Genomic DNA, 25884 nt, shown 5'->3' on the forward strand with positions numbered 1-25884 from the left:
TATGTTTCTGCTGGGATACCGGATGGTCATTCTTATTGCTTGAAGGTACCCATTGAATATGATCTGTTTGGTTCAGTGCATGGCTCTTTGTAGCTGCATCAGCTTTTGCTGTTGTGCGCTGTTTCTACCATTGCCCCTTTCTGCCACATGCCTCGCAGAATTGATGAAAAGCTGGGAATTTCCTTGGTGCATGTAAAAGGCCACAGCTTCTACATGCCTTGCTAGGTTTGGGTGTTCTAGTGAGTGTGTCAACACTTTGGGTTGTACTTAGGACCTGTAAGCTTTGTTGACCTGCAAGGATTGCTTTGTAATTATGTCAATCCTTGAGAAGCTCTTCAATTCTATATATTTTGGGCTTGTTTAGCAGATCTTTCTGAAATGCTTCCATGTCCATGGATGTGATCACCAACTCAACAATTCTGTCTGCTAGCTCTGCATTTGAAAAATCACAGTATGTACCCTTTTCCCTGCATCTGCTGATGAAGTGGTCTTGGATTCTGTAGGTTGTTGCTGAAATGACATGAACTCTAGCCGGTGAGTTTAACCTCATTCTGAACTGGTCTTCTAATGTAATCCATATCTTCTGGGGATCCTTTAACTCTTCTTCTGTTATCCTGATGTGTTTAGCCTGTGTAGACCTCCACTCCCAATTGCTAGGTGAATTTTAATGGCCTGGATCAGACACATCTGAATCAAAAAATCATAGCTCTGTAAGCTGTTTAAACATTTTGAATTAGGGTAGTAAGTCAGCTGCACCCCAATTCAGACTGGGGAATGTTATGGACATTCTGACAATATCCCTTTGAGCTTCCTTCTTCTTTAGTATCTGGGATGAGTGTCACTGTAGCTGCCTTCGCATGCTCTTCTGAAGCTCCACCCAAAAAGACGGGTTGTGGCAGGAACGCACCACAGAGAAATGGCGTATTTGCTTTTTATTAATTTATTGTTCAGTAGCTTCCGAAACTGTATGTTATAATCAGAACTTTTTCTGGCCCTATTGTTATTTGTTTTTTTTTGTTTGACTCTCCCTTACTTGCTATTGATCTGGCTCATACCCTAGTCACTTGCCGTTCCCAGCTGAGCTAACCCACTGCTGGTCCTTTGGATGTGTTGTCCCACTCATGGAACCCTCAGCTATGCATTGCAATCTCACCACAAGGGATCTGTCTGCTTACTTGCTCTTTATTTGAGCACTAGTTCGGTGCTGTGTCTTCAAAGATTTTCTTCATAGTCAGCGCACAGCATTTTCAACACGCTTTGACACTGCGACTTCGTTGCGGTCTGACCAAACCGTTGAGAGTCTTCTCATGCCATATAGCATAAACCAAGGCTGTTCACCATGTCGTACCTGTGCTTAATCTTGCTGCCACCTGCCTGACCATGGCTGATCACCATTTTGTGTTATTATAATGGTAAAATAGCTTGGGCTTATTTACTATACAACACACAAGGCATCAGTCGCTGATAAGAGCTCCCAGGGGCGCTGCTGGGACAAGAGAGCTGTCGGCCAATCCAATGCAACTCTGCTGGTGAATGAATCCATGCACACCTCAATCATGGCAGTGCTGACTGAGTATAATATGACAGATGCTTTAGTCTTGGCCTTACAATGCTGCAATGATCTTCAGCAAAGTGTTCACTATTACTGTAGTACATGAAATGTGGCTGGCCATGAGGGAGAGGTTAACAAATAGGGCATGGAAATGAGACTCCATCTGGGCACTCCGACTTCTCACCAACTTCCGTTTCTCTTCTGCCAGTTGTGCACATGCTGTTTTGTCTCCCAATGGATGAATCTACCTCTGTACTTGTCCCGATGGCAGTGTCTTTGTCTCTAAAACCTAGTGGACAATGGTCAAGAGCATCTCAACAGTCAGAGCAGGAATCTGAGCAGCCTGCCCCTATCTCTGCTCAAGCCACATGGTTTGCAGTACACGGGAGTAGTAGGAAATGGAATAGTAAGATATTGTAGTTACACAAGAGTATGCACAGGGCTGTATGAGAAAATGCTGTGTTATTTATTTTTGTCCTTTGCTAGAAAGTAATTTACTAGAGTTCTTTGAGGATATAACAAGCACAGCTGATAAAGGGGAACCGGTAGATGTAGTATTTTTGGATTTCCAGAAGACATTCAATAAGGTGCCACCTAAAAGGTTATTGCACAAGACAGGAGCTCACAGTATTAGAGGTAATGTATTAGCATGGATTGAGGATTGGTTAACACGCAGAAGACAAAGAGTCGGGATTAATAGGTCTTTTTCAGGTTGGACAGATGTAACTAGAGGAGTGCCACAAGGATCAGTCCTAGGGCCTCAATTATTTACGATCTATATTAATGATATGGAGGAGGGGGCAGAGTGTAATGTATCCAAATTTGCTGACGAAACAAAAATAGGTGGAGGGCAAGTTGTGATGAGGACATAAGGAACCTGCAAGAAGTTATAGACAGGTTGAGTGAGTGGGAAAAAACTTGGCAGATGGAGTTTAATGTAGGAAAGCATGAAGTCATACACTTTGGTAGGAAAAATCAAAAGAGAGACTATTATTTAAATGGAGAGAGACTCCAAAAAAGTGCAGCACAGAGGGATCTGGATGTTCTTGTGCATGAAACGCAAAAAGTTAACATGCTGGTGCAGCAAGTAATTAAAAAGGCAAATGGAATTTTGGCCTTTATTGCTAGTTTAAAAGTTTGAGTTTAAAAATCGGGAAATCTTGTTCCAACAGTACAAGGTGTTGGTGAGGCCGCACCTAGAGTACTGTGTACAGTTTTGGTCCCCGTATTTAAAAAAGGATATACTGGCATTGGAGGCAGTTCAAAAGAGTTTCACTAGGCTGATTCCTGAGATGAAGGGGTTGACTTATCAAGAATGGTTAAACAGATTAGGCCTTTATTCATTAGAGTTTAGAAGAATAAGGGGAGATCTTACTGGAACGCACAAGATTCTGAGAGGGCTTGACAGGGTAAATGTTGAGAAGATGTTTCCACTAGTGGGGGGATCTCGAACTAGAGGACATAGTTACAGAATAAGGGGACACTCATTTAAAACTGAGATGCGAAGGGATTTTTTCTGAGAGGGTAGTGAATGTCTAGAATTCTCTACCCCAGAGAGTTGTGGGGCTAGATCATTGAAAGTATTTAAAGATGAGGTAGATAGATTTTTGAAATATTGGGGAGTTGAGGGATATGTGGAGCTGGCACAAAAGTGGAGTTGAGGCCTGGGGCAGATCAGCCATGATCTTATTGAATGGCGCAGCAGGCTTAAGGTGCCGAATGGCCTACTCCTGCTCCTAATTCTTATGTTCTTATGTTCTTTAGTTAGGACACATAGCTATTATTTTGCACCACTTTTCCATCATGTCCATTCTTGATTGCTAGATGGCAAGCTGCTTTTTAACTTTTTTGATGGTGAATGGGAAGACATGGATTGATGGTGACCAATAGAGGGTTGAAGCACTTTCAAACAGTGCTGACCTTTATTCTGCTTTTAACACTTACTCTGGACCAATGCTTTGTGTCTTCAATTCTATCATTACCACTCCCTTTGCCTTGTGTTCCATGACATCTTTGTCATTTCATCTCCCATGCTCTCTAACCTATCCATGGCCCTCCCCCCTTTTCAACAGGATAAAACCATCACATTCCTATCTCTTCATCTCTTAAGAAGTCATATTGGACTGAAATGTTAATTCTGTTTCTCTCTGCACAGATGCTGTCAGACCTGCTGAGTTTTTCCACCACTTTCTGTTTTTATATTAAAGGGATGTTGGTTGTTTCTACTACTGCTTTGAGTTAGTGCCGTTGGGGGAATGGGCTGTTTCCTGTGCTTGTGACATCGATCCTGAAACCAATGTTAAGCTTGCATTAATAAGGGCGGGACGCCATTCCGGTCAGCAATGTTAGCAGCTAGGGGTACACTGTATTTAACACCTCCTTCCTCCTTCTGCTCCTGCCCCTCTCTCTGCCGTTCCACCTGCCGCTTCCTCTCTACCACCCTCCTCTCTGCTGCCCCCTCTGTGCCACTCCCTCTCTCCCGCTTTCCCTCTCTCTGCCGCTCCCCCTCTCTGCTACACTCTCCTCGTTGCTGCTCCCTCTCTCTGCCGTTCTCTTCTCTGCTGTTCTCCTCTCTCTGCCACCCTCCTCTCTCCCGTTCTCCTCTCTCTCTGCCGTTCTTCTCTCTCTCTGCTGCTCCCCTTTCTGCCAGTCCTCTCCCTGCTGCAGGTCTGTGAGCTGCAGGTTTCTGCTGTTGCTGGTCATATTGCTGTACATCGGATGTTCAATCTGAGACAGCCAAAATGCCACACGTTCTGATGTGATGGATCATACCTCCAAAGTGTAAAAGATAACCTCCTAAGTATTTTGAGCACTTCTTCCCACTAGTAGGTAAAGAAGCAGCTGTGAGGACTAAATATTTATTGCTGTATCTCCATTTGTTGGATCGAACCTCTCAATTGACCCTGTGCCCCTCATCTTGCTTCCACTGGTTAGTTTCAGGAAGCCTAGGAAACATGAGGCTCATGTAAACCTCAAAAGCGTGTAACTATCGCTCTAATTGCTTGGTTAATTGATAGCACACCTCTCCCAAGGGGGCTGTGCACGGACATCTTAACACAGTTAGATGAAATGACAAAGTTGGATATGCTGTAATTTCCCCCAGATTCAAACCCCATCTCAGTCACACCTAAATCCACATGCACCAATATCCAAAATACCCCTGCTTATGATGTTATGATGTTTTTCAATTACTCTTCTTTTGTGGCTCAGTATTGACACCTTCTGAATCTTTTCACCTCCTGAAAAATACCTAATTTAGACACGAGTTTAGTGGTGTTTAATCATATTCAACAAGCTGGTTTCTCATGTATTTTTACATTGGCACTTGCCCAACCTGTTTCAGCTGGGAGTAACAGGATGAATTTCTCAACTGAATCCAGACTTTCTCTTTGTTCTGGTGACCATGTCCCCAAAAAAATTCTGTTTAAAATATCCTCAAGTAAACTGACTCAAGTACATTTGCTTGGATGGTTTTGCATGCTTAGTGTAGTTACTTTAATTAAGAGAAAAACTACCTGCATGACAGGTATTTACTTGGTTAATAATATGGACTTTTAATGCACAAGTGTTTATTTTACAATAATGTATTTCTACATAACAGTGACTACACAGCAAAAGCTCTTAGTTGGTTTTAAATTACGTTAGGACATCCTGAGGTAACAAAATGCACTACTATGTTCTTCTTTCTGTTCTCTTTGTTCAAAGGCTGGACCCTTTATTCAGTGGGCTTGACTATTCTAATACTCTCTTGATCAGCCTTCCGCCTTCCACTCTCCATAATCTTGAGCTGAACCAAAACTCTGCTAACCTGTAACATAATTCACATCAAGACTATTCACCTATCAATCCTGTGCTCGTTAATTTCTTGTCTTGGGCAGAGCTTCAGTTTTAAAATCCTGCTTCTTGTTTTCAAATCCCTCCATGGACTTCACCCCTCTCTATCTCTGTAATCTCTTCCAACTCTGCAACCAACCTAGGTCTCTGCAGACCATCAATTTTGGCATCTTGAGCATCCCTGAATTTAATTGCTCCACTATTGGTGATCGTCCTTTATATTGTTGCTGAACTAGTAATCCAGAGACCCAGGGTAATGCTCGGGGGACCTGGGTCCAAATCCCACCGCGGCAGATGGTGGAATTTTAATTCAATAAAAAAATCTGGAATTAAAAGTTGAATGATAACCATGGGCAGAATTTTCTGTGCGGGGCAGCCCTGCCATTGGGCGTGTGTCCTGATGTTACCGCGCATCATTCCGGCCAGTCGAACTGTCAAAAACTGTTAATGCCATTAATAAACGAATTAACCACTTTGACAGGGCTACCCATCCAACCTTAAGGTTGGCTGGCAGGCGAAGAGCCCAGGCAGCCTTTGCATTTTTCATGAAAACTCATCCACGGGCAGCTCCATGCCTCAGGGAGATTCCTATGCTCTTTCATGCGCATGCGTGAAAGAGCGCAGGCCCCGACTTTCCCCCTCCCCCCGAACGCACAGGTAGCGCTGCTGGGCACGTGTCACGCTGGGCAGGGCCTTAATTGGCCCACCTACATAAAACGGCAGCACGCAGCCAATCGCGGGTGGTGATCGGCTCCGTGCCCGCTCCCGACCGGCCCGCCAGACAGGGAGAAAATTGTCCCCCATGAAACCATTGCCGATTGTTGTAAAAACTCATCTGGTTCACTAATGCCCTTTTAGGGAAGGAAATCTGCTGTTCTTACCTGGTCTGGCCTACAAGTGACTCCAGACCCACAGCAATGTGGTTGACTCTTAAATGCCTTCTGAACAAGGGCAGTTTGGGATGGGCAATAAATGCTGGCCTGGCCAGTGATGCCCACATTCCGTGAATGAATTAAAAAAACTGCCTTGACTCTAAGCTCTGGAATTCCAGTCCATTAATTCTACTTACCATCTGTACCTTCAAATGACGCGCTTCCAGCACACAACTTAATAAGCATAGATACCTGCTTTTGAGCAATAATTACAAAGAGGGTATTTCTTGACCTTGAAAAGAAATTATGTTGGCATCCAAATGATCAGACAGGCATATTACACATTACGGTGCAAGTCGCGCCTATTTTTCAGGGGATCTTCATGGGCCCAACATCTGCGCATTGGAAGTGGACATTACTGATGTAGATCCAGCATGTGAATATCCACTCTTCTCTCCAGTCAGATGCAATATGTTTAATTCAATTTATGAAGTGTAAGTGACAGTACATTGTTCATGTCAGCTCTGAGAATGTCAATCCCTCCATTGTTGCAACATTGTTTGATTCTCTCTGACTCAGCCAACTTGGCCATTATCTAAACATGGGCACCAGTCAAATTTGATTAAGCTACCTTTGGATATTCAGTGAGAGGTTTGAAGTATTTGGAAGTCAGTTTACCTTGATATAATATTTGAACTTGTGAATTTAATCCTGGTCCTAAGAAAATTGAAGGGTGGTTGCGTAGTCATGGTTAGGTGAAACTATTTCTTAATGCTTGCTGAGGTACTTAATGTGTCTACCTAACCCCAACCCTGTGCCCCCTGCCCAAGAGAAAATCTTTGCCCTATTGCTGGTCCTTAATCATTCAAAATTCTTCACAAGGATGAGTGAGCAGCTTTGTGCTTGTGAGCCTGGCTCTTAATGTGTTTGCAGTCCTTACAAGAGCAGGTAATTGAGAGTTACAGTTGGCTAATGATCCAAGACTGGCTCATTTGCATTGTCAGCATTCCCCTCTAATTGACTTGGAAAAGCTACGAAAAGGTGATTGGTAACTGCACAATCAGACGTTGTTAATACTTGGCAAACCCCCACTTCCTTACTCTTAAATTGCAAATACACTTATAGAGGATTATAAGGTTTGAATAGCTGATTCATACTCGTTCAGTAGGAAATTAATGTTCCAACAAAAAGGATGGTCCCTATTTTGACTCTGGGCTGATTTTGGCTAGTTGGAAACTCATCCTACTGCTTTAGAAATTAGGCCGCTGCTATTTTCATGCCTGGGCAGGTTGGGTTTGGGTTTAAACCTAAACAACTTGGCTAGAAGCTGATGGGATTGGATCATCCATCTGTTTTACACCCGATATTTAATTTTAAATTCTGTGGTGGGAAACAGGCAGTCGATCCAATTCCAGTATTGTCCCACTAGTGGGTTAGGTTAAAATTACTCAGGCCTCACATAAATCTGTCAACAAACTTCCTGTGTTCTGGGTGAAAGTGGGCCAGCTGATGAATGTGAATGTGCGGCCTGGAGACTACCTAATGTGTATACTACCTAATGACACAAGATGGGTGGTAGGTGTGGGTTCAAGGGGCATTTTGTAAGAACCTTGGGAGCGACGGAGTGGGGGGTGGGGGGGTTGCTGTGCCTATTGTTGGGGCCAGAGTAGCAGTTCAGGCCCCAGAAAGGAGATTAAGCAACTTACCATTTATTGCCTCTTCTTCTCCTTGATGGGTCCTAACTGCCTTCCATCTGTAGGATTTCCACTGAGCTGAGAGTTATAGTTTTAGTTGGCTCCTAATGATGCCATCAGAACTGGGCACATAAATGTAAAGGAAAGACTCCTATGGCTTCGAGCGGGTGCCTTTGCCACATGCTCAGGACAGCAGTTGAAGTTGTGGACAGTGGGACCTGAGGGGAAGCAACCCAGGGGATTTAACTGTCCACCCACCTAGTCTCAGTTTCAAAATAAAGGTAGGAAGGACAGGAATCAAACTTTGGGTGGGATTTTGGCCTTTTTGGGTCATGACTCCGATGTTGGGGCCAAATGGGGGTCATGACCTCACACCTCGTATGAAATAGTCATCCGACAGTGATCTTCCCTGAGTTGGCCAATTAGCAACCAGAGGGTGGGCTCAGAAACTGGAGGGGCAATGGGAGGTTCTCTAGTTTGAAAGGAGCAACAACTTGCAGTTCAGGTAAGAGACAGAGGGCTCCTCTATCCTGAGGCGCTCGCTCTGCACATTTTAAAAGTTTTAAATTATAAAATGGCCTCAGGGGCTTCCCCTCCACAGGGCAGCCTGTAACAGCTGGTGTGGCAAAGTAGGCAGGGAGAGCCTCAAAGCCTGTCTGGAGTGTTGACCCCCACTTTGTTGCTGGGAGGCCGTCTCCAGGCAGGTGGCCTAGTCCCTACACCTTGGGGAATGCCAGTTATCGTCTGACAATAGACTTTAATAAATGTCAATCCTGCCCCCCAGAAAATGGCCAGGGAGCTAGATCATGCTGGCAAACCGGCATGCTCATCCCCATAATGGGGCGAAAATCTTACCCTTTAATTCACAGGGTGGAATTTTCTGTGCCTAGAGTCGGGCACCATGGCGGGCATGAGCGAGGCAATATGGGGGGAAGCCCAAAAATTGGTTTCACAATGTTGTGAAACCAGTTTGCATTCACCTGCTCCACTGCCAATGGCGGGTCACGTTTCCCGTTGCCGCACATCGGGAACTTCATTGTAGTACATCGGCATATCATTAAAAGTCCAGCATGCCGGAATCATCCCCCCCAAGTTGGATCAACCGAGCCGTGTTTCACAACTGAACATAAGCGACATGCACTTGGTGAGCTGCACTTCACTCAGGACTTTGAGGTTTGTTTGCCTACCTTGCTTCGGGCAGTACTCATGATCATCAGCACCAGGCTTCGCAGGTGGCACATCACTTTTAGGGGGGCTCACGGGCAGGACTCAGGCTTGCTTGGGGAAGAGGGAGAAGTGGTCTCAGGCAAGGGAAGAGGCTGCAGTGTGAGGGCTGTACTGGGGAAGGGGGGTATCCCAGGGTAAGTGTGGGAACACATGTTCATCTGTTCAAGTGACCTCAAGCGAGTGAGGACTGAGGAGGCAGTCTCTAGGGGAGATGAGGCAGATGGAGATGTAAGGGTGTGAGAGAGAGAATGGGTGGTGATGCTGGCAGTGAGTGAGATGAATATATGATGGCCTTGTGAGCGTGAGATTATAGAGTGGTGGCATGGATGAGATTATTCATCCGCTTTCTGGACTGGATTGTGAAACCTCTTCTGTGCAGCATTGACCCTGACCACCTCTGCCTCCCAAGCCAGAGCGGTGACACTACTGGGCCTCCTGCGGCCAGAGCAGGGGAAAGAGGATATTGTGGCCGGCTCCAACGGTGTCCAGAAATTGAATTTAGTTTAATTTTAAAAAGAAATTTGGTTACATAGAATACAATGCAGAAACAGGCCATTTAGCCCAACAGGTCTATGCCAGTGTTTCTGCTTTAATTGAGCCTCACTCTAATGGTATATCTTGGGAACCACTATGAGCAATGTTGTTACCAACTGTCATCTCTGTGGAAGTTTATAACTCAATTGGTGGCCATGCGGCCCATCTTGTTAGTACTGGCTCTATGGTAAAGAAATCTAGACCAATCTCACTTCCCTGATCTCTCTCCATAGCCTTATATTTTCTGTAGTCTATTTTGCCTTCTGTTATCAAATAATTTGGCAGAGATATCGTAGTTGCCCAGAGTAAGATACATGAGCAGCTCATTCCAATTTTGAATATTTCCTGATTTCAACCTTTGTGTCATTCCTTCAGATGAATTGTCACTGTGGTTCGATATATTACCACACAAAAAGCACCACTGCATTGTTTTACAGTGACTGAAAAAAGCAAATTGGTTCTATTTCTCAGGATTTGCCTGTTGTATTGGGATGGTGTTCCACCACGCTTTCTACGGCAAGGAATTCTTGGATATTTCCTGGTTCTAGGAATTATCTGAAGTCATCCATTTATATTTAGGCCATTTGCTTTATAATGACTGAAAAAAAGTTGAATGTTGTCTTCATTACATGGGAACTTTTGGCACTTTTTCAAAGTATTTTTGGGGTGTGTTTCGCTTCTGTTTAATTTTAATGTAATAATTGCGATCAGTTGCCTTTGACATTTACAGGCTATTAATGAACAATTCTATCCAGTAATATGAGATGAGTCACATTGTTAAATATACAAATGTAAACTGCACCATTTGGAGTTCAAAAAGATCTAACAATAGCTACTTTCTACCAGGATCCAGTCCTGGAAGAAGGACAAGGAACACTTTATGTGCAAACATGAATAAAATTTACTTCATTTAGATATAAACACCCCTTTAGAATTTATATTCTGATTCATATGAGAATAATTTTAACCTAATCAGCCTGACAGAATGCCAAAAAGATCTTATCAATTGGAGAGTAGAAGTCACCATTGTGTGAAACGCGAGGTCCGTCCAATCGTGTTAGTTCCCTGTCGAGCGGAACAGATTAAGGCCACCCACATAATCGTGGTGATAGGATTTATATTTATCAGTCCATTGAATGAACAGTTCAAAGCTGTACTGCAGTAACTCCCACACTTGCTGTCCCATCACTTGTTAACAACACACTGTCCAGTACTTGGGGAATTAACTTGGGGAACATTGGGTCGGCAAGGGGCCTTCATGTAATTTATGATAAAAAGAGAACTTGTGGGAACACAAGCAGACAATCAAATGAGCTTTCAGGGTAAGACCTCAGCTCAGTAACGCTCCACACTGGAGTTGATCAAAACACAGATATAAAACAAAATGAGACTCGTGGCTCAATGCTTCTCATACTGAGAATCTGGGCTCAGAGATCAAGGCTCATATTAATAGGTGGAAAATTATGCTGACCTTTGCACCTGAATCCCCAGCTTGTATGCACCCTATGAAGCTTAGGGGTGATCATTTGTAAAATCAACCTAATTATATATTAGGGCTATATTTAACAACCCAGTCATAGTCAATTTATGAAAAAAGGAGGAAAAACATATAAAATCTGTCTGGGGGAACATTATGTTTCTAGTCCTTTCCCACATCCTGAACTTGCTTGCATAAACAGCATTTATACACTGCCAGGCAGGCATCTGTCACTCTGCAGGATTGGATGGCTCCCCCGTCACCGAGTCACTGTCACTCCCAGGACTAGGAGGATGCACCTAACTTGTCGACTTTGTTGCACCCCTAGTGGATTGTAATATTGGAGCAATAATATTGAATTGCAAGCAAAATCAGGGATGGAGATCACAGTTATTGTTCAGCCAAACAGGCTGTCACTTAAGCAGCTCCATAAAAAAGAGATCGCAGCAGTTTAACAGATGAATTTATCTCCATTGCGTGAATCCTTTTACATTTACAGTAGAAGATTTTGTACTTTCACTCCCAAAGAATTATCAGTGTTAAGTAAGATACACCTGTATCTTGAAATATGAATATTTGAGACAGAAACACAATTTTAAACCCTTATAGAGTGCTGAAATTAGAGGGGATAATTTTATATCCCCAATTGGGAGGGTTTGGGGGTTCAGGTGGGGTTTAAAGTCTGAAATAGGAACTGAGCCCACTTGAGGCTGTCCATTTCTAGTTTCTATGGAGGTGGGGCAAGGGGTTGGTGACCTATCTGCTCTAAAGATGAGTTGGCTATTTAGGTATTTTAATGAGGCCACGGGCCTTCAATTCAACAGTGATTCCATTTTTAACAATGGTTTGGATAGGTTTCCTTGGCCTCAGCAAACGCCTTCATGGCACTGCTTGTAGGTCAGGAGGGGTAGATGCATTTCCTCAGAGTCAATAAACTTACCAGTAAACCACACTGTGATCTGTCTGACCTCTCCCTCCTCCACCGCAATTGGACCTGCCTCCTACACTTGGAATCCACCCCCTCCCTTGACCACCACCTGCCTCACGATCACTCCTAATGCCTGCACTAATTCTACTGGCTCTTGGCATGGCTGCCATCTTGTGCTGCAGGCTTTCCCACCTAACAGGCATTCAGCCTGTCACTCAAGCTGCGTGTACAGAAAAATAAAGATGTCTTGTAGTTAAAAACTGCATGGGCAGGATTTTCCCGTCGGCGAGCGGGGGGCGGGGCCCACTCGCCAACATGTAAAATGATGCGCGGTGACATCGGGCGGAATTCCTGACGTCATCGCGCCCCATTTAAATTTTCAAGTAGGCGGGGGCTCAGCAAAATCAGCTGTGTGCCCGCCGACCTGTCAATGGCCAATTGAGGCCATTGACAGAGTCATTAAACTAATTAATGAACCTGCCCGTTCAACCTTAAGGTTGGTGGGCAGGCCAGGAGCCCTGGTGGGAATTAGAAAAAGCATGAAACATCATCGATGGGTGGGATGAGGTTTCATGTAGGTTTTAAAAAATTTACTTAAAAGTTTTAAAAAAAATTTATGGACATGTCCCAACTTATGTGACAGTGTCACATGAGGGGACATGTCAGGGAATTTTTTTTTCCTACTTTTAATATTTTTGACAGTAGAGGCGATCTCCCTGAGGCAGCACTTAGCCTCAGGGAGATGAGTGCACTCTTTCTTGCGCATGCGCGAAAGAGCGCACTCTCGGGTTTAGGGACTCCCCCCCCACCTGCACAGGCAGCGAATAGCGCTTCCGTGCGGACGTCATGTTGGGTGGGCCTTAATTGGCCCACCCATGTAAAATGGCGGCCCCCAATCGGAAGCGCATCTCCGCGCGCCCGTGCTTCAACTGCGCCCCCGACGGGGAGAAATTCCTGCCCCATGACATTCGGGAAACCTGTGCTTGTGGGCTTTTAGTCCTTAACTTCACCCCCACAACTACCCCATGCCACCCTTCTCAACTCCACACAGAACATGTCTCTGACATAATAGCAGAGTCATAGTCACTGTTTAAATTTTCCCATTCCCCCTTAAGAATTTTTATAGACAAAATGTTTTTGAGTAAAACTAAAAAGGGGTAATTTAATGAATGTATGCTTCCAGCATACAGTCTTGCTCACTGGGAGTGCACGATGGGAATTCTGCCAAATGGCTCCATATGATTTGCCATTGGATACTCGGACCATTTATCAGGAATTGGGACATGTTGGCAAAACCCCAGAACATTTTTTTAATTACCCCTGTGTTTTGAAAGATTTGCCTGGAGAAACATTTCCAGTTATTTTAAAACAACACATTTTCTTTTAAATGTCTTTGACTTTGAAGCTGATGTTTATAAATTGAACTGAAAATGTCCCCTAAAGTTTTTCCATTTCAGATACACTAGCTAGTGAAGAATCATGATTAGTGTTGTATCTTTCCTCTCTGTGTTGTTTCAAGTATGGACCCCAGTCTGGAGATGGCTTGGAGGCTGCAACAACTTTCTGTGAAAAGAAAATTACATTATTGACAATTTCTGTTTTATTTTTAGTCATCATTAACACTGAGCTGGAAAAATAACCTCGAGCAGAATATTATGGTCGGCATGTGAGTGCGTGCCCGACACGCCCAAGCGTGAAATGACACGATGACGTTGGGCATGTGTCCCAATGTCATTGGCGTGCGCCGGAGTCGGCTGCGTGCCCACGATAATTAAAAGGCCTATTAATGCCATTAACAATCTAATTAAATTCAAATTTACTCTGCCTGTCCAACCTAACGGTTGGCGGGCAGGCGAAAAGGCCAAGCGTTAGGTAACCTCATCCACGAGTGGGATGAGGTTTCCTAAAGCAAAGAAACATTAAATAAAAACTTTATTTTTGAATTAAAAACATGTCCCAGAACATGTGACAGTCACATGAGGGGACATGTTTTATTAAATTTTTATTCTCTTTATTTCTTTTACGCGCTTCAATCTCCCTGAGGTAGCTCTATGTCTCAGGAAGATTGAAACGCTATTTCTTGCGTATTCGCGAACTGTGTGTTAGGCCTGCTTGCCCTCTTCCCCCCAGCCACACAGGCAGTGCTGAGCGCTGCTGCTCGCGATCCACGCAGGGTGGGCCCTGCCTGTATGAAATCGCGGTGTGGAGCCAATTGCGGGCAGCCATTGGTTTCCCGACCACCCCATCCTGTCCCTGCTGAGCACTCCCACCAAGGGCAAAATCCTGCCTCTTGATCCTAATTGGACTGATAATAGGTCTAAAGAGGTTAAATTATGAGGACAGGTTGCATAAACTGGGCTTCCATTCTCCTCAACATAGATTAAATCACCTCTTCAACTTCTATGTGCTTAAGATGATTAAAGGATAGGATACAGTAGACAGAGAACAACTATTTCTTCTGGTAAGGGAGTCCAGAACAAGTGGACATACCTAAAAATTAGAGCTAGGCCATTCATAGGTGATATCAAGAAACAGTTCTTCACAAAAAAAAGGTCAGTGGAAATCTGTAATACTCTCACCCAAAAATCTGTTCAGGCTGTGTCAAATGAAAATTTCAAAACTAAGATCGATAGATGTTCGTTAGGTAAGGGTATTAAGGTAAATGGAACCTAGGAGGGTAAATTGAGTTGAAATACAGAGCAGACATGATCTAACTGGATGGCAGAACAGGCTTGAGGGGCTGAATGACTTGTGCCAGTTTTTTATGTACTATTGTTACTAGACAGACTGCAATTTATTCTAGTATGTTAACAAAAGGCCTGTTGACATGCTGTTGCTTATCTCCACAAAGCTCGCTCTCTCTTGCCCATTCATCACACCAACTTCCATTTACATTGTATCTTTGATGTTGAGAAAAAAGTTTCAAAATATTCCACAGAAGACATATAGAAGATGGGCACTGGGCCAGGAAGGGAGAGATTTGGAGAGCTGATCAAAAGCTTGGTCTGAAGAGTTTTTTTTTGAAAAAAGAGATGTTTAGGGAGGGAATGCTAGAGAGCAGTATCCAAGTGGCCAAATGCTGTGCTGACAATGGTGGGGCAAACAATGAGAGAAATGCCCAGAGTGGAGTCAGGAATGGAAAGGCCAAGATCCATCGAATTTGCCTTCAAGGGCAGAGTCAGGTGATGTTATAGAAGTGGAAATAGACAGTCTTAGTGATGGATTGGATATGTGATAGTAAACTCATCTCAGAGCCAAATATAACTTCAAGGGTACATACTGTGGTTCATCCTCAGACAGTTGCCAGGGTGGTGGATGGATTCGGTGACAGGGGAATGGAATTTGTGACATGGACCGAAGACAATAGCATATGTCTTCCCACTATTTAGTTGTGGGACATTTTTGCTCCCCTAGTACTTGATGTAGGGCAAGCAATCTTGCAATTTAGAGACAGTAGAGGAATCAAACGGGGTGGAGGTTCATTGAGCTGGCTATCGTCCATATACATTTGGAAAGTAATGCTGTGTGTTTTCAGTGGTGGGTGGGATGAGCATGTAGATTTTATATAGTGGGTGGGGGAGTGGCGATACCAAAGGCAATGATGCAGGAGTAGAAAGATAAGTCATTGCAAGTAATTTTCTGGTTGCGACTAGGCCAGGTAAGGATAGAACCAGGGGTGTGCAGTCCCACCTAGCTGGATGAAAGTGTACAGGCGCCAAAGCAGAATTTCATGGTCAGTCATGTCCAAGGCTACATACAGGTTGAGAAGGGTAAGGATTTTTTTTAAAGGATCCATTAACATTGGGAGATGAAGCAAATTGGCTTTCTCTTTAATAATGTGGATTTCCTCAGTTGCTGTGGTGGAATTTGCCACAGCAGTCAGAATATGAGCAGGGTTTTCAGAGCAGGTTGTTGGATGTGGATTAGCCTGAAGCCTCCTCAACGAGATGGAATTTCTTAATAAAAATATTTTTTTCAGCTTTGTAGTTACAGAGCATCATGCAGGCAGGGAAAAGCCTCAGAAAATCTGCATACTTGTAATAATGTTAGGTTAACAATGTGGCAGAGGTATGCGCTCTACTGAATGCCCTCTTTACTTGTTTACCTATGTCATAATCAACTAGAGTGTCATTTGTGACTGCGCTAAGAGTTATAAATATAAATATGGGACCTTAAGTAATATTAAATCAAAATTATGTAAAATTAAATTCAGAATATACGACTTTAAAATGGAGGCTGAATCATATGTTTTTGTTCTGGTCCATTTATTCCCTGCCCTCTAACCTTTCATCATCTGAAGACAGATCTTGATTTTGACTCTCCAGATGCTACACTATGGGAGATCAACTAATATACTTAAATGCTTTCTGAATTTACTGAATATGAACTATGTCTAAAGCGTCAAAAGACTTGGTGGCAACTATCAGCTATGACTCAATGGTAGCACCATCAGCTCTGAGCCTGAAAGTCAGGAGTTCAAACTTCAGTCTACCTCAGGTAAATAACCTAGGCTTTCATTTCAGTACAATATTGAAGGATCATGGCATTATCAAAACTGCTGTCTTTTTGATGGGGTGTTAAATGGAGCGCTTGTGTTCCCTCTCACATGGATGTAAAAGATCTCATGGAACTATTCCTTCTGGTGTTCTGGCCAATGTCACTAAAAATGGATTACTTCTTCATTTATCCTGTTGCAGTTTGTGGAAACTTGCTGTGTGTAAATTGGCTGTCAGGTTTCTCTACATTACAGCAGTGACTACACTTCAATGGGAATAAAGTGCTTTGGGACATCGTGAAGTTCTGAGGGGCTCTATATAAATGAAAGAGTGCCTCAGTCAGTTTGAACACTGTTTGGGATTAACAGGATGCAATAATGTTACTTCTGATGGTTACAAGGATGAAATCAGGTAGAACTTCAATCCAATAACTATTGCTTGTGTGCCTACAATAATATTGTCCAAAATTGGTGCTAAGTTTTAAATTCCATTAACCAAAAGCATTGGTTGGTAGTGTGCATGTTAGTAAATGAGTGAGCAAATGTTAGAAGATGCTCTTCAGAAGTTGTAACCAAGGCACAATTTAGTTCAGGCTGTCTTTCCATTATGCCGCTCTGACATCTGCACCTCAATAAATGGAAAATTCTCTTAGCTTTTAAAATAGATCAAAGTGTTTTCTTACCTGCCATAAGTTGGAACCCCCAGCCTGGACAATTTTCACAATGGCTACAATGGGGATCCATATAATACAGAAGATTATCATACACCAGCCAAGTGCTGTTGCCCAGCCAGGGTAATTAATAGCTCCATACGTTGGAACAGCGAATGTTATCAAGGACCAGATTAAGACTACCTGAATGAAATGATTGCACAAAATGAGATCAGAAACAGAGTGAGGGGCTATCTGCAGCTTGATTATTTTCAGTTTAAATCACTAGAAGATGTAACATCTCCTTACCACCAGCAAAAACGGGGAGATAAAAATCCAACACAGTTTCCACCACAGCCAGAACAGCCACTTCTTTTGCCCAATCATCACCTCAATGTCCTTGATGAATCTGTTCAAGCCTGTGAGCAGCAAGAAAGCAGAGACACAATTACTTGGTTTGTCCAGACTTCAGGGCAGTTTGTTTACGTAGAATATATGAACATACAAATCAGGAGCAGAAGTCAGCCATTCAATAAGATCTTTGTTGGTCTGATTGTGGCCTCAACTCCACATTTCTGCCTACCACCGATATCCTTTGACTCCCTTGGTAGTCAATAATCTATCTACCTCTGCCTTAAAAATACTTAATGACCCTGCCTCCACCGCTCTCTGGGGTAGAAAGTTCCAAAGGCTAATGACCCTCTGAAAGAAAAAATTTCTCTTGATCTCAGTCTTGACTGGGAGGCCCCTTATTTTTAAATGGTGTCCTCTAAATGGTGTCAGGATTTCAAACAGAATGAGTAAATTGTTCCCTGTCACAAACCTGATTACCTGTAAAAGTCAAATATTTGTACAAATCCTGAAGAACTCACTCTAGAAAAGCTCCTGTTTCAGACCTGTGCTGAGATGGAGAGGCCTATTATCAGAATGGGGGAGGATGGACAATCAAATTAAGTCCCCTGTCCTCTGCTGAACAATAGAAGATGGATCCAACAAACATCAGGAACACATTGAAGCAGAACCTGTCCTATTGTTCCACTTAGCTTGAGGGTTTGGAGAAGGTGGTAACTGACCAAGTCAGGTGGTAAACAACTCAGGGTGAAAACGTCTGAACAACATTCCAATCAGCAATTAGTGTGAAAATGGCTACAGCAAAATTTACTCCAACAACAACCAGCTTGTACCCCAACAAGGGAAAGGATTAAAGGATGCAGAAGGCACTGCCGATCTCATAATGGTGTTTGGATCTAAATGGGGAAAGATTTGACAGGCAATGGGATGACCTGAATTTTCAGTCATCATTGAAGGTGAAATCTATATCATCACACCCTATTAATTTGTCATGTTTCTTTTGAAAAACAAGGACCCGATGAAGTATTTTTTAAAAACTATTTTATTTTGTTTCAGTGCTTTTCCTGCGGCACTTACCGTAGATCCAGCTTAGACCAGTGAATTCCATGATAGCAACTACAAGAACTCCCCATCCAGCACTGAAATGGTCAATTAAATTGATCCAGTAAATCCCAGCCTGAAAAGAAATGAAATATTAGAAAGTAGCCTGTAAGAGAGAAGTATAAAATTCTGTTATTCAAAATAAGATTTCTCTGTACAAGAAAAGGCAACACATTTCTCAACCACAAACCAGCCAGCCCAAAGTTGACTGCACTGTTAAAGTTTTTGAGACATTGGACAGAATTTTTGTTTGCATAAGTGGGGTGGGGGAGACACCAGAGGTGGGCAGACCCGCAATTTCCTGCTACTAGCTGGGGTATTGGTCCTTGGCCACGATCCCAGCTCTGGGCCATTTTCATTCAGGCAGGGCTGGGAGGTGGTGATAGGTAACTGCCCACAAGCAGAAAGAAGCCTATTAGGCCAATTAAAGGGCTTGATAAGGTAATACTGTAGGACTAAGGGGAGGCGGTGGCATAGTGGTGTTGCCACTGAGCTAGTATTCCAGAGGCCCAGAGTAATGCTCCAGGGATCTGGGTTCAAATCCCATCACGGCAGATGGTAAAATTTAAATCCAATAAAAATCTGGAATTAAAACCCATGCCCTTTAGAGAAGGAAATCTGCTGTCCTTACCTGGTCTGGTAACATGTGACCCCAGACCCACAGCAATGACTCTTAAAAATACCCTCTGAACAAGGGTGACTATTAGGGCCTGTGTTGCGTCTTCATGACATGACCCTGAGCACTGAGGGTATATGTGCTACCAAATGTTCACAGATGCAAGATGAGGATGTCAGGACTGCCCTCGCGGCATCACGCATCATCCTCCATGAATCTTGCAGCTATGAGGGCCTCCCGAGTGCACCTGCCTTATCTGGCCAGTGCGATGGCCTCATTGCCGGCATCCTTGCCTTCGAGGGCTTCATCACCCTTATCCTCTTCAATGTCCTCCTTGTTGTGCAGCTCTTCCATCTCCTCCTCAGCATGTCCTCCCCCCCATTGCAATGACAGGTTATGTAGCGCATAGCCAGTTATGATGATGCGCGACACCCTCTGGGAACTGTATTGCAGTGTTCTACCGGACCTGTCGAGGCACCGGAACCTCATTTTCAATATGCCTATCTCCACCAAAATCCGGGCTGCAGCATGAGCCTTGGTATATCGTCTATCTGCTGCAGCCTGAGACCGCCGCACAGACTTCATCAGCCACGTTCTCTGTCTGAGGAGCCAACCCTGCAGCCTCTGTGGACCCTGGAAGATGTCAGGGATGTGAGTGCAGTCGATGGCACCCTGCACCTGTGGAAAACCAGAGATTGCTGTAAATACCAGCACTCTTGCTTCCCGGGTTGCCTGGTCCTGGTTGAAATGCACAAAGTTCTGTGCTTTCCCAAAGATGGCATCCGTGACCTCCTGGATGCACTTGTGCTTGGAGGCTTGCGAGATCCTGCACAGGTCACCTGTGGAGCCCTGGAAGGAGCCAATGGCCTAAAAATTGAGCGCCGTCATCACTTTCACCGCCACTGGCAGTGGATGCCCTCCATGTCCCCATGGCACCAAATCTTGCAGCAAGTGCCATATGTGACTGACCAGTTCCCTTGACATGCGCATTCTTCAGCTAAGGCTGTAGGAGTCATGCACGTTCCATGGGCATCATGTGCAGGCCTGTAGGATGCGTTTGTGGTGGTCCCACACCAGCTGAATATTCAGCGAGTGGAAGGCCTTGTGGTTGACTTAGTTGACTGCTTGTTACCATGGAGATCTAAGCACCACGTGAATGCCGTCGATGACACCCTGCATCTGTGGGAAACCTGAGGTTGCCACAAATCCCAGCGCTCTTGCTTCCTGGCTTTTCTGATCCCGGTTGAAATGCACAAAGTTCTGCGCCTTCGTGAAGATGGGGTCCATGACCTCCTGGATGCAGTTGTGGGTAGAGGCTTGCGAGATCCTGCACAGGTCACCTGTGGAGCCCTGGAAGGAACCACTGGCGTAAAAATTGAGTGCCGCGGTCACTTTAATGGTCACTGGCAGTGGATGTCCTCCATGTCCCCATGGCGTCAAATCCTGCAGCAGGTGGCATATGTGACCAATCAGTTCCCTAGACATGTGCAGTCTTCAGTGATACTGGTTCTAAGTCATCTGCAGGAATGATAAATGCCATCTATAGACCCTGGGTCTAGCAAGGCACCTACAAGTGATGGCTCTCTGTGCACACTCAGTTGCATATGCGTAAGGCCCTGCTGCACCTTCATTTTGAGGGTGGTGCTCTTCCCATTGGCGAGCCAGGTGCCTCCGTCGCTCTCTTCTCCTTCTTCTCTGCTCCCTGTAAGTCATGAAGCATACCACTAAATCTCCAGGCTCCATATTCCTGATGTTCTCCTCCTGCAGGATCAAAGAGAGAGACGCGTTGGTTAGCATATGTGTCCTAAGGACCTCTCTTGGTTAAGTCTTAAGGCTCTTTCACGCATCCAGGAGAATGCTGGCCACTACTTGGATAGTTAGTGTGTAGTGCGCTTCATTGCTGTCTGAAACCCCACTCACCTCCACCCCTCTCGACTGATTGGCGGCAGCTTTGGCCATTGCACCGTATGCTGTGCTCTCAGCTCAGGCGCAGGCATTCTCCTAACCTGAACTGCAAGGCTGAGCTGTTAGCTTGAACCATGAGGGACATTGGTCCAAACCTTAATAAAGACATTGCAAGGGGCTCTGAGCGCCTCCACCATTGACTGCACCATGGCCACCTTTCACAAGGGGATTCTACAACTTGCCCAGTCGGCCAATTGTTCTGCTGTCCCCTAAAATGCACATTAATTTGCAGTCCGCATCTGGGGGATGGGGGGTGGTGGGTGGCTGAAAAGTTCTGGAGCATTTGGTGACACATTCATTCTTTTTCATTGCTTGAGTGGCCAGAAATGACCTGACTCAAAGCATGTCAATGGAACTGCTGCTGAACAGTCTCAGCTGCGGAAGAATGTTCACTTTTGACAAACTTTTCCAAGCTGTTCCCCTTACCCTCCAAATTCCCTCACCATGCCTCCCTTCCTGACATGTGCTTGTGTACTTCCTTCAGTCTGTGTTGCCTTGCCATGCCACACCATCGCCGCCCATCCCCGCACTGACAAGGGTGACAGTCTGGCAGCTGTGGCCGTTTTGAATTTAAAATTTTATAAAACATCTTCAGACGGCACCCCCATTTATAGGGGCAGTCTCTCTCTCTCCTATCTACATCGGCAGCATCTACCTCTGAAGATAGGGCAGCCGATTCATCAGTGCTGGTGGACATCTTATTGGCCCTCCAGCCTCAGGAACCTGCCTGCCATCCTAAATTGGATGGTGAGCTCACATCCTGATCACTAATTGGCCTGCTCATTAAAAACTGGGTCGGGCATCAGGTGCCGATGTGATGCGGGGCCGCAACCCCAGAACAAAGATTCGGCTGATTCTCTCTGACCCACTACTGTCCATGTCTCCTACAGTTCTAAACAAGTGTTTTGTTGCCCATCTCTTCAGGTATATAATGCAAAAATAACCTTTTGATTTGTCTGCTTTAATTATCTACACCCACGTTCATCAGCAAGCGAGATTATTTGCATCTGCTACTAGACAAGGTCCTTCACTCCATTAGGACCAATGTTGGCATGGAAAATCTCAGAAATTATCAAAATTATCAGTTATGATTTATGATAACCACAAAGCATAATAGCTCTGATCCACCTCAACGAAACTATCTAGTGTTTTGAAATTGGACACTAATAATTTATTTTGTGCAGTTACCATGGTTATTAGAGAAAATCTAGCAGGACTTTCCATACAGCAAAATTCCACATTCAGCAATAAAATGAACTTTTAGTGTCAGTGTTGCAGGAAAATTCATTAAAAGCTTTAAAGGAATTTTCAACTTCCACCCAAGCAGGTAGACAGTTCTTAGTTTAGTATCTCCTGCAAAGGACAGCACCCATGACAATGTAGCAATCCCGCAGCTACTGGGCTGAAGTATCAGCCTAGAATATGCGTTTCAATTCTCAGTTTCAGTTTGAACTGCCACCTTCTGACTCATCACTGAGAGTGTTTCCAAATGAGGGAAATGAAACTTTGGGCAACCCTAAACAGAAAGAAAATGTTTCCAACATATTCTGGTGATCTGAAACGAACACCATGGCCCAGATTTTCACTCCTTAGTCAGATGTGCAGAGTTGGGAGAATTCCCAGTTCTACAAGCCTGACCTTTAAAAATAGCCGCCCACAATTCTGATTTTCATTCAGGGTGGGAGGGGAGGGTATGCAGGCTGGACTGGAAGTCGGGCCCACTGCCTCCAGAACGAGTGCGGAGACTGCTGGGTGTAGAGGTGGGCTGGGCAGAAGGCCTGCCTCTGAGCTCTGGCACTTATTTGAGTTTAATAAAAAACTGATCAAAACAAAAGACAGCCCTCCTGCCCTCACCCCTCTCACCACCCCGAAACACTCCCCATGCCCCATCCATACCAACCTATGCCACTTCATGCCCCCCACCCACCCCCCCATAGCCCCTCATAACACCTATGGCAAGCCACGCACCTCTGCCTACCTCCATGGTCCCTCATACCCCCTATGCCAATCCATGGCCTTTGATCCATCCCCCAAGGTCTTTCATATTCCTTATGCCCCCCACAACCCAAGGGCCCTTTTTAGGCCCATATGCCAACTTAGTGTCCACTCATGCCAACAAATGCCCCCACCCATCACCCTTTGGCTTATCCCCTTCCATGCCAGCTCACCTAGTATCCACCATGGGTAAACCACAGGAGCCATGCTGACATAAAATAAAGTTAAATGTCTGTTGATAACAGTTATTAAAAAGAAACACTCTCATTGATAAAAACATTCAATACATGAAATTCCTTCAACTAATCTCTTATGAAAACAAACATTCATATTCTATAACCAGTTGGGGCTGTCAATCAAACTGCTCACTTAACAGGCATGCCACTGTGATAATGTTAGGCTGTAAAATCAGTCATGCAGCACAAATCCTATAATGATAACCCTAAGGCTTAAGCCAGTAGACAGAATGAGATGTCAAGCACTTATCTTTTTTAACCCCAGGCTGTTTTTAAAATTAAAACCCAGCAGAGTTAAATCCATTGACAGCTTTGACAGTTCCAATGAGTTTTGACAGTTCCACTGAGTTTTGACAGTTCTTTGACAGCTCCAATAAGTTTATGCACTTTTTACGCACAATCAAACACCCAAAGGTGTCCCGGGATCATATTCAATGGGGTCCCTTATCTCTCCAAAGGGGTATCCTGGCTATCCAAATGAATCCACCAAATTCAGACCAGCTCGTACCTGGTCTAATCTGCACACACCGGGTTTCGCACTTTGGGCCTACCAAAATCCCAATTCAGCGGAGGCAGCTGATGATTTAAACGGCCAGCTGCCTCCATAAACAGCACATGCATGAACCCTGGCCCAACTCCAGTCCTGCCTGTGCAAAGATAGGAAGTGCCTTGTTCGGAGTGGGACTTCGGATTTCTGGGCTCTTCCACCATTTTCGCCACAACAAAGAGGCTCTCCATTGTGGTGAAAATCTGGGCCTATGTAAGTTTGATTCACAGTGATGTATCCAAGGTGAGTTTCCAGGCTTTGTATTTAGTAACAGCAGAGGAGAAGGCTCAGTCAGTTACTCCCACACCATCACTGCATAATACTAAATAGCTGGAAAAAACAGGACCATCATTCAAGATCCTTCCTAATCACTGAATCCTGTGAAATTTCAGATTACATAGAGTTATAAGCAGCACTATACGTGGAAACGATGCACACTATTAAAAGACAACATACCTGTGTTACACATATAAGGCCCATGAGAAAAAGTATCAAGCAAACAATAGATGTCACATAAATGCGCTTCGATCTTAGATAATTGGGGAATTGGTCCAGCAACGTCGTTATAACTATTTCTGATGAAAGAAAAAGGTAAATGGGATCAGTGATTAATTAGTAATTTTTACAACCCAGTAAAATACACCAATGGAGCAGAGGAGTTGATGAGGATTGTGTCTTCTAACTATGAGTCCACTTCCTGAAGCATTGGAGAGATTGAATTAGGCTGTCAGCCCTTTACAAGAAGCACAATATCACCACAACACTGCTCTGTGTTTAACTTGTATTTGCACCAGGAGCACAAGAATCATATGATCTATCCCTGGGGTAGATTGATAACTTCATTGCTTCCATTCTCATGCCATGCCTTGAAACAATTCACAGTGAGCTCCTCAAAGAGGTTAGTGCTGCTGTGTCATAGTGGAGAGAAGGCCAAATGTTCAAGAAATTTTTCAGTGTAGGGCATTGCAGCTCCAGGTCACCAGCGTCAATGAGACTAAGTTCCCGCCCGCAGGTAGCTCGCATAAATTCAGCCTAATATGTCCTAAAACCAATAAGGGGGCAAGCCATATTAGATTTAATAATGATTAATGAGCCAGATTTAGTGAACCCTTAAATGGCATGTGAAATATTTATCTTATTGTGATCATAATATTGAGTCCAATATTGTGTTTGAAAAGGAGAAATGTGAAACAGTTTTCAAAGATACTAAATTTAGTTAAGGTTGCCTTCAATGGGATGAGATGGAGACTCTGCAGTAAACTGGACAAATCTGTTAATGAGTAGGTGGAAAGAAAATCAATGGGAGCTGTTCAAAATAGAATTTAACATGATACAGAACCAGTTAATACATGAAAGGGACAAGAGCTCTACTTACCAAAAATAACAGACATAGATGATGAAAGAGGTAAGGGAGAACACAAAAAAAGTATTAAAAAAATGGAACAATAAGCACAGATCCTAGAGAATGGGAAACGTACAAAAGACAACAAAAGCAGCAAAACAGATAGTAAAAGCTACAAAAAGGGCGTATGAAGACAGCTGGGAAGGAGCATCAAAATCAACACAAGATTTTGTAACAATTGTATTAAGAAATGAGTGTGGTCAGGAACAATGTGGGACACTTGAAAACTGATAGCAGCGATATTATCAATGGAAATAAGGAAAGTACAGACATGTTGAATGTTACTTAATATTTACAGCGGATGAAGACAATAGTATGTCAGACATTCCAATGAAACTTGCATTGAATCAGGGTCAGAGACTCACCACAATTAAAAATATCAATAATGAAGAAAATAATGGCACTAGA

General features: G+C 44.0%; 1 protein-coding gene across 1 annotated transcript in view; it reads right to left on the reverse strand.

Annotated features, from left to right (window-relative positions):
- Nucleotides 1-13555: 13555 nt before the first annotated feature.
- LOC144683321 (sodium- and chloride-dependent neutral and basic amino acid transporter B(0+)-like) overlaps nucleotides 13556-25884 on the reverse strand; it is a 45795-nt gene continuing 33466 nt past the window's right edge. Inside the window, exons 10-14 of the mRNA XM_078546258.1 lie at nucleotides 24531-24649; nucleotides 18692-18791; nucleotides 17573-17682; nucleotides 17297-17467; nucleotides 13556-13681 (exon numbers count right to left, since the gene is read on the reverse strand). Coding sequence (XP_078402384.1) covers nucleotides 13556-13681; nucleotides 17297-17467; nucleotides 17573-17682; nucleotides 18692-18791; nucleotides 24531-24649 — 626 coding nt within the window. The remainder of the gene's footprint in view (nucleotides 13682-17296; nucleotides 17468-17572; nucleotides 17683-18691; nucleotides 18792-24530; nucleotides 24650-25884) is intronic.

This window comes from Cetorhinus maximus, chromosome 8, assembly GCF_964194155.1.
Source record: "Cetorhinus maximus chromosome 8, sCetMax3.hap1.1, whole genome shotgun sequence".
NCBI classification, from domain to species: Eukaryota; Metazoa; Chordata; class Chondrichthyes; order Lamniformes; family Cetorhinidae; genus Cetorhinus; species Cetorhinus maximus.